The sequence below is a fragment of the Grampus griseus genome (assembly GCF_964374135.1).
Source record: "Grampus griseus genome assembly, chromosome: 8".
NCBI lineage: Eukaryota > Metazoa > Chordata > Mammalia > Artiodactyla > Delphinidae > Grampus > Grampus griseus.
Window position 1 is genome coordinate 12,508,989 of NC_139002.1, and position 16,422 is coordinate 12,525,410.

The following is a 16,422-nucleotide window of genomic DNA, read 5'->3' on the forward strand; positions in this document are numbered from 1 at the left end:
TACATCTTAGTCAAGCCTTACTGCTGCTAAAGACACATACAAAAATAAACCCTCATGGGACATTTCAGTAGTCTGGGGGAGGCAGAGGCTGAGACACGAAAGGCAGGGGAGTCAGAGGAAGAAGGTAACAGCATGGTGGTCACATTTAAGTCAATCTACATTGAAGAAGAAAACACAGGTGCTACTCTCTTAAGTTTTACACTAATGAGACAGCCCAATTTTCAGGTATTTACACTTTAAATGACTTCTATGTTAACACAGAAAATAAGGGTAACTAAAATAGAGTTGATTCCCTATTATACCTACTTTTTCTTCATGACCCAAAATAGGATTTCAAATATTGTAAATATTGAAAAGTATAAAAATAGAATAGATTTGTGAGGGAATTTTTCAGTGGTCTTGGCAGATCAATCATATTTCACATTTTTCTCATCATATTGCATTCCTTTTCCTCTAGGATTTGGAGCTACAGAAGCAGCTCCTTTAAGCAGTCTGTTCTAGAGATGGATAAACATACAGTGCGCTCCCCTCACCCCCAAACAGTGCATTATCCCTTTAATGAAACAACAAAGCCCCGAGAAAAGAAAGCAGAATAATCAGTACAACAGACCTGGCTATTACCAATTTCCTTCGCTCCTCGGTGGTATATGGCTGAAGAAGAGGAATTCCTAACAACCTCACTTCTTCAAGTTTAGGGAATGAGTTTAGTTTGTCAATGTCTTCCCAGGACCGCAAACCTAATTTGAGAAATATATTGTTTAAGTAAATCCAGAAAAGCACACAAATGAGAAGATAAACAGAGCAAAAAAATTTATTTCCATTAATAGGTTCTTCAGTGTTATAATGATCATAAACTAGTTAGAGATCCTGAAATTTTTCTTTATCCAAGGAAAGAATGGAATAAAACACCATAAAAACTTCCCTGTAACCTCTCTTATCCCTGTGATCCCAGTGCTCAAAGGACGCCCTTTATTCTCCAACATCCACTCATCTACTGATTCTCCATCCAAATGGCTGGTAAAGGGGGTCACTGGTGGTTTAATAAGCAGGATGGATGCCATGATTACATAATTGAAAAAGTGATGTGATCCACTCTTTCATCAGACAGAGACTCAGAGAACATAACTGTTGATCAGAGTGGACACTGGCAGAGTAAATTTCTACCTAACAAACACTAAAATGGGCAAGGTCAATAGAACCTGAAACTAAATATCATCTTTCAACTGTCCTCATTTTGGGGACAGGGAAAACAGGTTCAAAATTTAGAACAAACAAACAAAATCAAAAACAAAAAAACTGAACCCTTGGGTAGGAAAACATGAAACAAATTAAGATTGTTCAGACCTAAAAGGAAACTCTTCCTAGAGCTGTGAACAAATGTATCATCCTTGGCACTGGTAGGAAAAATATCCCAGTAATGATGAAGCTGGTCAGTTTTACAACACATTAAATCCATTGCAGAAAACAACGCAGTCCCTTCCTATTTCTATCAACCTTCAGCAAGGGTAAAGGCAGAGGAGCAGTTTGTGAGGACCCTGGTGCAAAAATTATCCGAGGTCACTGTCCTCTTCCCTTCAGAATGGCATTGCCATCTAGGAGGAAGAATAGAGTTAGCTCAAGGGATGTCAAGTTGTGAAATAAACAGCTTCCTTATGCAAATCACTTGTTTTTAAGACTTAATTCCCACCCTTATAATCTCCGTGGTGGAATAAACCGTTTATGTTTTTTCAGTTATAGGTCAGAATTATTTTTACTTATGTAGTTGTTTTAAAAATAGGCTGAAAGACAATACCAAGAGAATGAGAGGAAAATCCATACACTGGGAGAATGCATTTGCTAAAGGCATACTGATAAAATATACAAAGAACACTTAAAACTCAACAACAAGAAAATGAACAATCCGATTAAAAAATGGGTGGAAAACCTGAACAGACACCTCGCCAAAGAAGATATACAGATGGCAAGTAAAGCATATGAGAAGATGTTCCACACCATATGCCATCAGGAAAATGCAAATTAAAACAACAATGAGATACCACTATACACATATTAGAATGGCCAAAGGCCAAAACACTCACAGCACCAAATGCTGTCAAGGATGTGGGGCAACATAAATGTAGAAAGGAACAATAGAAAAAAATCAGGTGCAGGTAAGAGGGTTGTTGTAGATTAAGAGAGTATATTTTATCTGTTAAAGATACACACTGAAGATTTTAAGGCTGAAATTACATGATCGCTGAGAGTTGCTTTTAAAATATTCCCCCCAAAGGAAAAACAGTATGGGGGATAAATACAGGAAGCAAGATGCTAATAAATGTTGAAACTGAAAAAAAAAAAAAAAGGATGTGGAGCGGCAGGAAGTCTCACCCATTGCTGGTGCAATGCAAAATGATACAGCCACTCTGGAAAAGAGTTCAGCGGCTCATTTCAACACTACACGTACTCTTACCATATGATCTAGCAACTGCAGTCTTTGTTATTCACCCAAATGACCTGAGAACTTACGTCCACACAAAAACCTGCACATGGAGGGTTACAGCAGCTTTATTAATTAAACCAAAACTTGGAAGCAATCATGATGTCCTTCAGTTTGTGAGTGGATAAACTGTGGTACATCCAGACAATGGAATATTATTTAGTGCTAAAAAAGGAACATTCTATTAAGCCATGAAAAGGCATGGAGGAAATTTAAATATGTAATAGTAAGTGAAAGAAGCCAGTATGATTCCAACTATATGACATTCTGGAAGAGGCAAAACTATGGAGATAGCAGAAAGATAAGCGGTTGCCAGGGATTAGGGGGAAGGGAGGGATGAATAGGCACAGAAGATGGTTTGGGCAGTAAACTATATATTATGTACAATACTACAATGTGTGTCATTACAGATTTGTCCAAACCCACAGAATGTACAACACCAAGAGTGAGCCCTGATGTAAACCATGGCCTTTGGATGATGACGTGTCAATGCAGGTAAACTGAAAGGTGTCACTTAGGTGCTGGAATGTTGATAGCGGCGGAGGTTGTTCCTATGTAGGGCGGGGAGTATACTGGAGCTCTGTGTACTCTCTGCTCAGTTTTGCTGTGAATATAAAGACTCTAAAAAATAAGGCTTATTAATTTTTAAAAATAGGCTAAAATATTCATTCCTGTGATATACAGAATCAGATGGCAACAAACTGGTAATCAATTACATGTAGACACTAGAAAAGGAATGTGAGAATTTGAAAGCCATAGCAGGTTGGGATTCCTCAACCTAAATCAAGACAAAAGTCTAGTTTGTAATTCTCTGTACTCTTTTTACCCTGCCTTTTACTATCCAATTCATCAATTTCATTTCACTCCTTTCATAGCATGACCCCTTTAATATACAAAATATTAATAGCTAATATAATGCTATGCCAAACAAATATTTGATAAATACTGGTATTTATCAGAGCATTTATGGAAATGAATGCCTTAAATTTAGCTAATCATTAGGCATCTGCAGGCTTCCCTGGTGGCACAGTGGTTAAGAATCCACCTGCCAGGGCAGGGGACACGGGTTCGAGCCCTGGTCCGGGAAGATCCCACATGCCGCGGAGCAACTAAGCCCGTGCGCCACAACTACTGAGCCTGTGCTCTAGAGCCCGCGAGCCACAACTACTGAGCCTACGAGCCACAGCTACGGAAGCCCATACGCCTAGAGCTCGAGCTCCGCAACAAGAGAAGCCACCACAATGAGAAGCCAGCGCACCGCAGCGAAGAGTAGCCCCTGCTCGCCGCAACCAGAGAAAGCCCGTGCGCAGCAACGAAGACCCAACACAGCCAAAAATAAATAAATTAAATAAATAAATAAATTTTAAAAATATAGGCATCTGCATGTCACTCTTGAAATTCATCCTGTAAGAAGGCAGAGCTGTGACTGACAGAAATACACTTTCACTGTATTTCATGCATAAGTTCAGATCAATCTGCATGTAGAATGAGAACAAGCCTGTTCCTCACCTGCCTTGTGGAGGCTGATGGATCGCAGATTAGGAAACAACCTAGCCAATGAATCATCAGGCTCCTCAATAGCATTCACGTGGTTGTTGGCCAGGACGAGAGTATCCAGTGAAGGAAACATAACTCCTAACTTGCGTATTTCAGTCCAGTCTTGGAGGTTATTGTCTGTTATATGTAGTAGCTTAAGAGAAGGACAGCAAATAGAAGGACAAGACACTGTTTCATAGTCATTAAGGCACAGGAAGAGCTCTTCCAAACTGCAGAGAAAAAAGGAAATATTTCATTGTTTAAAGCAGTTAAGTTTCTACTCTGCACCTATTTTCAGTCATTCAATAAATAAGCGCCTACTATGTGTGAGACTCTGCTAGGTGTTGCAGAGAAAATTATAAAGATGGCTTTCTGAAGCTTAAAATACAGCTGGGAAGACAAAACCTAAAATACATAAAACAGCAGAGAACGATATACCCAGTACTAAATTAATTTTGTGCTTAAGTAAATAAGTGCTAAATGAAGCAGCACTAACCGTAAGTACAACAGTACTTCATATAGGAATAGGATTGAAATTGTGGTTGGAATAGTCAGGAAAGGATGCATGGCCTTGAAGGAGGGGTAGACTTGGGTAAATTGAGAGGACACAGAAGGAAATTCTAGAAACAACATGAACAAGTATTTAGAAAAAGAAATAATAACTATCATTTATTGAATTCCTACCCTGTGTCAGGTCCTGTGCAGATGCTTTATAGACTATACTTCTATTTCTGCAATTTTATAGACAATTATGTTCATTTTATAGACAAAAGTTTATCAAAGGTCATAAGGATAGTAAGTGGAAATGGGATTTAAAAGCTCATTCCATGCCATGCTAGATGTTGCATGCAGTGAGAAAACCAATCTCATTAGAGGGAGAGGGAGAAACTAAGATGGAATGAGTAAGTTAAGACCAGATTCTGAAAGGCTTTCATAGTTTCCATATTTAGACAGTCAAGGAGACTACAGCTTCATATATTTCTTTAAACTACTTCCTTTTAATATTTATGTGCATATACAAAGAGAGATACAAACAAAACAGAACAGAGCATTTCTAAGCTGACAGACAAAAGTATAATTTCCTGCTTAAATTATTGAAAGGAATACTAGGTCCATTTTTCCCATCATGCAAGCTAGGCACTTAATCATCTGAGTGTTAATATATTTTAGAGACACTATGATTTTTTTTCCCTCCCTAAGAAAAGTGCTAAGGCAAAATTCTGGAATCAGGTAATCAGAAGATTAAAATGGAAAAAGGCTGGGTTGATCTCGAAACGATAAGTGCTTCTCAGGGATATCTTCTCGCCAAAGGATGACATATCCCATGTCTTGGTGCTACCCAACACTGAACAACTATTCCAATGAAAATGTTACTAGATTACCCTCACAGCCTCATTTAATTACTTCATTTTTCTAACCTCATTCTCCATTCAATCTGCAGTTCTAGTATTTCTGAGATGGGAGACCAGCAGTAACTCTATGTACTAACACAGACGGCAACATGGCTCCCTCTCCATCATGCTCTCTGGGCTTACTCTGGTAACTCCTGCAGTATCGTGTGGACTGTCTCCCAAGAAGCTTTGCTGTTGTTGAGAACAAGTTTTCGAACCCCGGAGAAGGACCCAGCACACGTTCTTTCTAAAACTGATAAATTCAGAGGGTTGGAACTCAGGTTTAGAAACTCCAACTGGGGAACATTTGACACAATTTTACTGACCTGTGGAGAAAAAAAGGAAAAGCATATCAGGCAGTAATCAGAGCTTTTAAACAACAATCATACTCAAGAAAACCTAAGTGAGTGGGTCTCCAGGCAAAGGGCCATTTGCATTATGGAGTCCTATTTAGTGATAGTACCCGCAGAGAGGCATAAATAATTGCGACAAATCATGGTAAATAATTTAATCTCCTTCTATGAAATAGTAGCATAACTGAAAATTAATGGTAGAAAAGAAAAATTTTCCATGTTACCTTTGGCAAAGTTTTTGATTCTACTCTGTATAATATTCTCTTCGATATCACTACATGATATTTTGGAGAAAAGATCATTTAGATGACATTTTAGGCTACAAGTTTTAAAGAGCTGGGATTGGGTCATGTACAGTAATTCTCTTTGAATATCTCCTTCCTTCCATCCTCAGTAGAATATTAAGGCTAATTGAAGGTTTATTAAAGACTACATGGTAACAATTCAGGTATTCAAAATTGATCACATAGTCACAATCACTTAGAAAACAGTTTTGGCTTGGTTCAAAGATGCACCAAACTTTAAATTATATTTACTCAGAAGTAAAAAGCATCCATAACTATATTACAAAAGAGAAAACATGATCATCAATTTAATGATTTAGCTAGCAACTTGGTAGACAGAAAAAAAGAAAAGGAAATGAGCTTTACTGATTACTGACCTTAACTATTTGCTCTGCATTGTACTAGGTTTTTAAAATATAACTTATTTCACTAAATTCTCAAAACAACTTGTAAGATAACTAATATTCTTTAATTTTAATAAATGAGGAAACTGAGGCTCGGAAATGTTAAATAATTTGAGTAAGATTTCAGAGTCACAAAAGCCAAACCTAGGATTTAAAAATCAGAGTCATTGTTCTTTCCAATACACCACAACAAGTAAATCATAAATATAACCAGAAAAAATGAAGAACTAGCTTAAACAAGTATGATATAAACACTAGAAGCCCAGTAAATGTATTAAGCATCAATGAGCCAGGCAACATGGTAACTGAAAGTTATGAGAAAAGGAGTAGAACAGAATAGTTAGGATTGGTTTTAGAATCAGAAAACCTGGACTCAAACCAGGTTCTAACACTTCCTAGCTGTGTGGTTTGACAAGTTACTTAACCTTTCCAAATCTCAGTTTCCTTATTTGTAAACTAGAGAAAACAGTTCCCATCTATTTTACAGTATTGTTGGTAGGATTAGATGAGATACATGTGTAAAGCACTTAACAGTGATTGGTACATATTTTAGAAACTTGTTTCCTTACCTACTGCCCAAGAGAATGTAAAAGCAGGGATAGTACTTACCTGGTTCACTACTGCAAAGTGGGCACTTAATGTTTGTTGATTAAATTAATGGCACAAAACCATTTAATAAATGTAACTATGACTAATAGGATATGTACAGTATGAACCAGTATCTCAACCCGGATTATATGTCATATCACATTTATTTAAATATGTCATATTTAAAATAATTAGTAGAATTTTAAAAATATACTGATTCCCAGGAGCCACCATAAACTACTGAATCAGAAGCTTCACAGGTGGGACGAGCTTCATGGTTGGGACCTGGATACCCGTTTCTTTTCAGAGCTCCATAGGTAATGACAAAAACGTATCCAGTGTCGAGGACTATGGGGAGAAAGAAAAGGCAGTCTGCACTTTACATTAGGTCTGTGTACTATGTACTGTACAGTTTAGGAGCTCTAAAATCAGTGAGAAGTAAATTAATTCCAAGAAGGTTCGGAGAAGTATGTAAGAGGGAATGGTTTTCACACACACTAGTTCATCTAGTCTAACACACCCTCTGAAGTAGTACCGTATTTATTTTCATTTTATAAATGAATAACTAAACTATCTTTCAGAGGAAAATATACTAGGCTTCAGTTTAAAATGTAAAAGATTCATACCAGTCAGCATATATTCTCCTGTTTGGTCTCTTCTGTGACCAAATGGTGACAAGCATTTGTGTGATATATGGCTAGGATTTGGAGTTTAGTGTGTGGCCACAACACAGCTAAACAGTCCACACAAGGACCAATCCTTCACTGCAGTCTACCACCTGGATACCAATATATGAAGGCCTTTCGTACATAAGATGATGACTAGCTATGCTTCACCTCTTTTAAGGGCAAAAAAAAAAGATGAAAAGGAACTGTGCTCCAACTACAGCATGGAGAATAACTGCTAATTATAGGTACAACCCTAGTTAAGTAAACAACACGTAAACCTTTGCTAACCACAACTCTTCATATTTTATTTTTGTAATAAAGAAGAAAACACCCCCCAAAGTGGAGACTATCAGAGTCTTTGAAGCAATTTCTGAAAGAATTCCCAAAGCTAGCAGATACATGATGTGATCTTCTTCATAGTCTGCATCTGCACTACTGTCCAATGAGAATAAAGATTTAAAACAATGACTCATCAGCCCTAGAATATCCTAAAAAAGATAAAATTGGACTATAGTTTAATAATCCAAGCAGGAAAAATAATATATGTTAGAAGTAAATATTTTCTTTAAAAGGTTAAAATTAGGGCTTCCCTGGTGGCGCAGTGGCTGACAGTCTGCCTGCCGATGCAGGGGACGCGGGTTCGTACCCCGGTCTGGTAGGATCCCACATGCCGCGGAGCGGCTGGGCCCGTGAGCCATGGCCGCTGAGCCTGCACGTCCGGAGTCTGTGCTCCGCAACGGGGGAGGCCGCGGCAGTGAGAGGCCCGCGTACCAGAAAAAAAAAAAAAAAAAAAAAAAACGTTAAAATTAAAAAGGATTTTGTGTAATCTTAAATTAATGATAATATTCTGGAAAATATTGTATTCATTACACAGGTAAATTTATTCATGGTAGAAAATATCTTAATAGTAAAGGCTATTATTATTCAGTGAGTGTCTAGGGCAGTATACTGACTTCTCTTTTTTAAATTCTAAAAATAAAGATGCTTCTAGCTGGAGTGAGTTCAGGACACTCCTGTGCAGAAACATGGAGATGAACTTAGATCACCTTTTAGATCTCCAAAACTCTATGATTTAATAGAGGACCCTCTACTCTCAGTTTTGAAAAGGAAGAAACTAAAGTTTTAAGAAAAATGGGGAAAGGGTAGTAAGATAACAATCTGTAATTTATACCCAAGCTATTCTCTATCTCACCCATGGTGAATTCCTCCCTCCTCTCAACTGCTTAGTGTAATGTCTTTTATAAAATGGTTTTGATAAGGAAAGGAGGAAAAAGAGGTACCTTGGGAAAAGTCAGACAAAAATCTACTTAGCCAAAAAATTCAAATCAAAAGCTAAAAAATGCGTCATTTTTTTATACATAGATGCCCAGTTTTAGATGGACAGAGACAAATCTTTGCCTCTCCCCAAAGCATTACACTTCTCACTCATATTTATATTAGTCTCTGAATATAAAGCAGCCAGTAGTTTAAACTATAAAAGAAGATACTCATAACATTAGTGATCATTCAGAAACACTAGAAGAACCAACTAGATTATTCTGTTCCATGTTGGTATATCAAATACTGGCTGAAATAAACTTAGTTAATGGCCAGGGACAAATGATCTTCTGGGTAATCAAATATATGGGTTGCAATGGGTTGCAATGTAATGTCTTAAAACTGTGACCTATGAGGCATTTTGCAGCTTGGCAAAGAGTATAATCAATCCTAAAAATCAATATTCTTTCGTTGTCAGTACTTCTCCCATCTCTCTGTGTTCTGATATATATTCTAGAAGATTGGGACCAACTACAGTTAAGGCTAAGGACAAAACACAAAGGAATGATGAAAACAAAAATAAATGGAAACCTGAAAGGTAGCAGCAACAAACATTCATTTGAAAACTGCCTGAAATCAGACTATAGGGCACTTACAGGAATATACAAACTGAGCACCAACAGAATACAAATAAACATGTGACCCTCTGGCTGTATCTGTCAATGTGAGCTGGAAAATATTCAGTGGAGACCTTTGTCTAAGCAGAGAAAAGGCTGAATTACCTAGTGTAAACTTGTGTTCTGATCCATGTTGACATTGTTCTTCTGAGGCAGCAACTATATCACTATTAAACTGTTTCTACCAGTTAGCAAAAGCTTATGTATGTGGTCAAAGTATAGGTCAAAGCAGAAAGCACAACACCTTTATGAAATTTTTACTCCCAAAGAAATAAATTTAGGGGACTGTGAACATAGAAGCTGAAATGACTCAGGGTAAGAGCTGGTCTGAATTGTCACCCATGCAGGTCAGAAATCTCACCAGAGGCTCAGCAGGACTCCTGAGGGAACTGTAGAGAAGGAGGATGAACAAGGTCGCTCTCTTTGCATCTGTGCATGTGGACAGAGCATGCATGTCAATTCAGCATCTCAAAGGACCCAGAAGGCACAGATTGTAATTTGTTGAACAGTGAACTATAACAGTTGTTTGGATAAGTAACTCAATCAATAATTACATGGACAAATAGAGATTGTTTCTTGGAACAGCCAAGTAAATCTGTATATATTAACACGTGACTTAGAAATCAAGTGACGTGCATCTCAAAGAATTTTGGTAAACATCTTAATAAAAATAGGAAATATAACTGGTAGCACAGATACCAGATTAAACAAGACTATGAAATAGACGAATGTAAGAAAAGCTAAAGAAAAATGGGTTATAGATAGATTTTTCTTAAACAAGAAAGCTGTCTTAGAATCTGTATCATATTTAATATCTACCAAGTGTCTCGATGATTAATTTTATTAACAGTCCTGTCTTATGGATGATAAAGGATTAAGTGAATGTCTTAAGATCACAGGAAAAGTTAGAACAAGTAGGCCTGATCAAACCTTAAGATACAATCATTTATTCATTAAGGCATTCAGCAAACATTTGAATGCCTAGAATGCCAGTGCTGATGATAAAAAACAAAACAAAACCCTGGATAAGCTCATGGTCTAGTAGAAAAACTGTCAAGTAAGCAAATGATTGTGCTACATTGTAATGAATCCCTTTATAGCAACATAATACAGGTGTTAGGATAATCTAATTCTGCCTGAGAGTCAGGGAAAGTTTGAGAGGAACAGCAACTTGGGCCAAGTCTTGAAAGATACATAGGAAGCAACTGGGTAGACAGAGGAGAAAGAGAACAGTAGATTCAGAATGAATAAAAGCAAGGAAGCTTTTCATGTCTACATTTATCATGAGCTGCAAGAAAAGCACATGGCTAAAGATGGAGATAAAACTCTAGAAATAGCAAAGGGCCGTATGATAGAGGGTCACACTTAGAGAGTTCAGACCACAGTTTGTAGGTGGTGAAAAGCAGTGAAGGGACTTGAAGCAGGAGTTTCATAATCACACTTCATTTATTAAAAGGAGTCTGGTAGCACTGCAGAAGGTTAGCTTAGAGGAAGCAGAGTAAAACCAGAGTCAGGAAAACCCATTAGGACACTTTTCCAATACTCCAAACAGGAAATAAGACCCTAAATTAAGTAGGAAGAACTATTTTTCTCTTATTCTTAAGGGTAGCTTCTATCAGGTCATGCTATAATCAGGTAGGTAATGTTATATATAATAATAAGAGAGAATGTCATAATACTTTTATTTGTGCAACTTGGCTTAGAGTTACTCTGAGGTCAAAGGCATCAGTTGTATCAAATTACCAGTGCGACTTAAAAGAAGGAAAAGTTCTAAAAGATTTGGAATAAATTTCAGTAACAAGAATAAATATTTTTATAACCTTAGTTTCGAGCTCCAGTAATTTTTATGTCAATTTATAGTAATAAATGTTGAAGCAGTAGCAGAGAATGGGCACAGGATGTGTAAACTAGTGAAACAGTAGAGAATTTAATGCACTGTTTGCAATCTAAACCTCTGTGGTCTTATTAACCTCTTGATGCCTGGAATAAAGTTCCTCAGTGCTTTTCACATTAATGAAAAACAAATCAGCAATAACAAAGTTCATTGAAAAATCACCATAGAAACAGTTGAAGCCGTCAGTTATTTCTCTTGAGACATACAGAGAAGAATCTCGAGTGAGAACCAGAATTCAGCAGCATACGTAATAACGTAAACAATAATACAGTGAGTTATTCACCAAAATGCAGCAGTATAAAAACTTTACCTCGTGCCAGTCTTCGAGTTTGTTGTCAGAAAGATCTAGTTCTGACACGTGAGCACAGAAGGCAGCAATTTCTTTTTCATCTCCTGCACAGGTTATTCCACAGCTGTTCAACACCAGTACACTTGGGAGGTTGAGGCGATCTGAATCATGGGAGAAACAAAATACTTTCTACGTCAGCCTAATTCTTGTCTACATACATTCAGCCACCAGGAATCAAAATCAAATTGTGTGAAATTACACAAGAACCTTGAAAATAGAAGATACGCTGGGATCCAAGGGTACTGAATTCTAAGGGGAGACAGCCAAATATGGCCCAGGAGATCAGAAGAACTAGACCAATACCCCCAAAAAGTCCTGGAGGTTTCACCTCCTGGCACCATTGTTTATCTCAACTACCAACAACAGAACCATCATCCATGCTGTCACCTTATCATGTGACACTAGATCCATGTGACTCATGTCAGGGCTACCACTGTGTTCTCATTGGCCTCAATTCTTTCTTTTTTAAATTTAGTTCAAAAGTATCATTCTGGATAGCTCTTTTCTCTCTGTCTGATTTGTATTTTCACCTTTTGTTGCCTCTGGAAATTATCTCAAACCATTAGATAGTCTATCTGCTAAACCACTTCTGTTCTTCAAGTTCATATCACTCAAGGAATCTTCCTCGCTTACGTGGATCCATTTAAAAATCTATATCTTTCTCCCATACTTGTCCATCAATCATTCCCCTTTCACATCCATGTAGAATTTGTCCCTTATGAAAATCAGACTTTTAAAAATATATAATTATAATGAGAGAAAATGTTTTAAAGTCTTAAACCATTCAATGAATTCAGTCAAACTATTGCTTGTTCAAAAGTATGTCAATAAAATCACTCTTCCTATCTCTAATAAAAAGGATAAATATGAGAATTCAACCACTCTTTTCCCATTTGGTACAAAGCCAAGGCTCACAAAAGTATATTTCATTAATGGAAGCCTCAAATAATATGAACTTTCAACTTAGTACTTTTCACAAAATCAATTTTCTTAGAATGGGAGTGAATCCTGAAAAAATGAGCAAGTAAGAAGTCCACTTCTTTCTGCTGTTTCAGTTTATATGGATTGATAAGATAGTTGCATTGAGAAATAATAAACATTCAGTAACCTTTGGACACAGGAACTAAAACACTGTTCAATATTCATCTCCCATCACTACAAAGAACTACTTCCAATAGCAGTTAATTACAACATCAAGCTAAAATGCAAACCAAAAACACACCTTGCACGTTTCTAGTTGTAGATCTTTGCTCACATAATAATCCCCCTCCTAGAATGTCTTTATCTCCTCTCTAACCAAATTCTACATTCTTGAAGGGTTAGTTCAAATCTCACAGCTTTGAACCCTTTCTTGATCCTATAAATTAACTCCCTAAATTTCTTTCCCAATCACTGTGCCATTCATTTGACTCAACATAAACTACCTTGTGTTATTATATATTTTTGTAAATGTGAATATGTTGTAATCCAATAAGCTGTAAGGTCACTGAGGGCACAGGCCAGGCTTGTACTATCTGCACCCTCCAAGTTCCTTGAAATATTATCACTCAAATATTGCTCTCACCCTATGAGTGCAACTAGAATGCCTTTTGGCCAATCTGCAGGAAAATAAATCCTTTCAGGTTTTCAAAAACACTGAAATCATAGCAAGGGAGAAAGACTATTCAACTCATAATTCAAAATAAAGGGAATCATTTGCAAATAAGGCAATATTCTGGTTTAATGTCCTAAGTAAGCTCCAGTAAAAAAATGTTTTAGGCCCCATCTTTCTTACCTTTCATAGGAGAGCCCTGAGGTGTGGCTGGGACATGGACTCCCATCCCAGGACCACGGCGGTAAGGAAAGTTTTCAGGACTATATTTTTCACATAATACTTGCATAAAACTCCTCCCACTAGGTTGATCCATCTTCCTTTCCTAAAATTCTACAAGAAACCAAGAAATCATCAAAATTTATTTATTTACTCATACAAGAAATACTTATTGACAATCAATTATTTATAAGGTACTAAGCTAGGCACTGCATACACAAAAGACAGGCAGGGAGAAGAGTTAGATGCTGCAAAAATACAGGGGAAAGATGATGAGGGCCCAAAGTGGTACAGTGGTAGTACAAATAGATTTAAGATCAACTTAGAAAGCAAGCTTTTCAGGAGTTATAGGGGCTGACGGGAAGGTGGAGTCAAGGCTGACCCCCAGGTTTCTAGTACAGGAGACTAGGTGACTAATGACACAACTAAGAAAAAAGAAAATATGGAGAGATCTAGTTTTAAGGAGGAAATTGATGAATTCTATTTTATACATGTTCAATCTGAGGCATCTGTTTCAGGGGAACAGTCTGAAGTTGGGTGAGAAAAGTGAGCTAGCGGCGAAGATTTGGATCTCATCAGGAAATATCATGAATAAGAACAGTAGGGCACTAGAACTCTCTGGGACACTGATATTTAAGATACAGGCAGAGGAAGCAAAGCCATGACGGAAAAGTAAAAGGGATGATCAGAGAGTGAAGTGTATAGCCAACATTTTGAGAAGTTTTGGTGAGAAGGGGAGGAAGAAGATGGGCTGATAAGGTAGGCAGGAACAGGAGAGAGTACAGGATTGGGGGCAATTGCCAAGATCTTTCCTCTTAAAATAGGAGAGAACTGAATACGGTTATAGATTATAGAGAAGCAGCAAGTACAGCTGGAGAGTCTGAGAATGACTACTGGTATCTGGTCCTAGGAAAACCCAGCAGGAATGAGCATTAAAAAACTTCTAAAAGGCTGTTTGGTACCACCCATATAGCACTCCAAACTGTTTACCATTGGTGGTGATATATTTACTTCACTATGCTGCACTGGTTTACTTTTCCTTATACAGTTTAATTATACTGAATGGTAGGTATTTTTCTCATGCGATTGTCCTAGCTCCACCATTACATTATGAAGGGCAGCAGTGCTATGCGAGTCTACTTCTTCAGTATTGATTCACAGCATCTGGCAGAGTACACTACACACGGTAAGGGCTCAGTAAATGCTGCTGAGAACTAAAATCACGAGCCTCCAGTATGCTGAGCGGAAAGAGAAGATGCAGGATCAGGAGTGGGTTTAAGTCCCACCCGGTTCTACCACTTAATAGTTTTGTGCCATCAGGCGAGACAGCGTATTTCTCTGGGACTCAAACGTCTTATTCTGTAAAATAAGATATTAATATCTATACTGCTTGGAGTTCAGCGTTACTGCAGAGCTCTAAAATGTACAAGTGCACTATTGAGATTATAGGGCTCTTGTAAAGCTCTAAAACACACACCTGTTATTACTTGTAACAGGAATTTGTAGTATGGTAGAAAAAGCACATAAACAGAAAACTTAGGCTCTGTCATTTACTAGCTGGGTGAAACATAAGCTAGTTAGCTAACCTCTCTCTACTTCAATTTTCCCACTATTGATGAGCTAAAATTTTCCTCTTGGGTTTGTAACAAGAATTTGAAAAGGGCATAAATATAAAAGTGGTCTTTAAACTTGGTCCATTTTCTAGATTACTACCAGGACCACGAGTACTGTACTTCGTGAAATCAATTCACAAATGCCTAGAACACAGAGTAGACACTCATTGAGCACTTGTCCGAAAGTTTTACCCGTACTTAATTTATCAAAGTTTAGACTACGTAATACATTTCATAACAAGTATATCACAAGTCACCTTGAAAATATAGGGCTGCCCCCGGTCAGGGTCATCATTTGGGAGCTTAAGAACAGAGCCTGGTTTAGGACAAGAGAGTTTGTTCTTTCTGTCCAGAGTGGTAAGTATATGCTGCTGTCCTCTATCCCAGCACTGTGTCAAAAGTGAACTGTGTGGGTTCATCTAGGACTCCAGGAACTTTCAGGTGGAAAGCTTCTTTTTCAATGTAAACTCACCACCAACAGCATACAACACAGAGCAGGTGCTATGCCACTAGTGACAGGCATCATAGTTCTTATCAAAGACCTGTCTCAAGCAGAATGCCAACAGAATTTTCAGAAACGTTTAACAAAAAGTCAAAGAAGTTACACTGCTATCTTCCATCCAACCGGCAGTTCAAAAGAATAAAAAGTGTGTGGGAGGGTGCTGAAGTGTCAGTGTCAAAATAAGAGTCACCGAGTTTAAACAGCATCTTTTAACTGAGCTTCAGAATCACTTAAACTCCAACCTCTTCAATCCAAGGGCAATAATCTTATACACAATTTATTTACTTATTTATTTATTTATTTTTTGCGGTACGCGGGCCTCTCACTGTTGTGGCCTCTCCTGCTGCAGAGCAGACTCCGGACCCGCAGGCTCAGCGGCCATGGCTCACGGGCCCAGCTGCTCCACGGCATGTGGGATCTTCCCGGACCGGGACACGAACCCATGTCCCCTGCATCAGCAGGCGGACTCTCAACCACTGTGCCAGCAGGGAAGCCCTACACAATTTAAATATAGACAAGCTGAGTGTGGAACTAAAGAAACCTCAGCTAAAATTGGAGTCTGGACAGACCTATAGGCAGAGCCCTCACCCTTGCCACACAACATTAATTACTCCAAATGG

General features: G+C 37.9%; 1 protein-coding gene across 1 annotated transcript in view; it reads right to left on the reverse strand.

The window, feature by feature from the left end:
* TBCEL (tubulin folding cofactor E like) overlaps positions 1-16,422 on the reverse strand; it is a 79,272-nt gene that overhangs the window by 44,206 nt on the left and 18,644 nt on the right. The window contains exons 2-6 of the mRNA XM_082661006.1: positions 13,652-13,801; positions 11,839-11,978; positions 5,548-5,729; positions 3,986-4,242; positions 611-737 (exon numbers count right to left, since the gene is read on the reverse strand). Coding sequence (XP_082517132.1) covers positions 611-737; positions 3,986-4,242; positions 5,548-5,729; positions 11,839-11,978; positions 13,652-13,784 — 839 coding nt within the window. The 5' untranslated portion in view covers positions 13,785-13,801. The remainder of the gene's footprint in view (positions 1-610; positions 738-3,985; positions 4,243-5,547; positions 5,730-11,838; positions 11,979-13,651; positions 13,802-16,422) is intronic.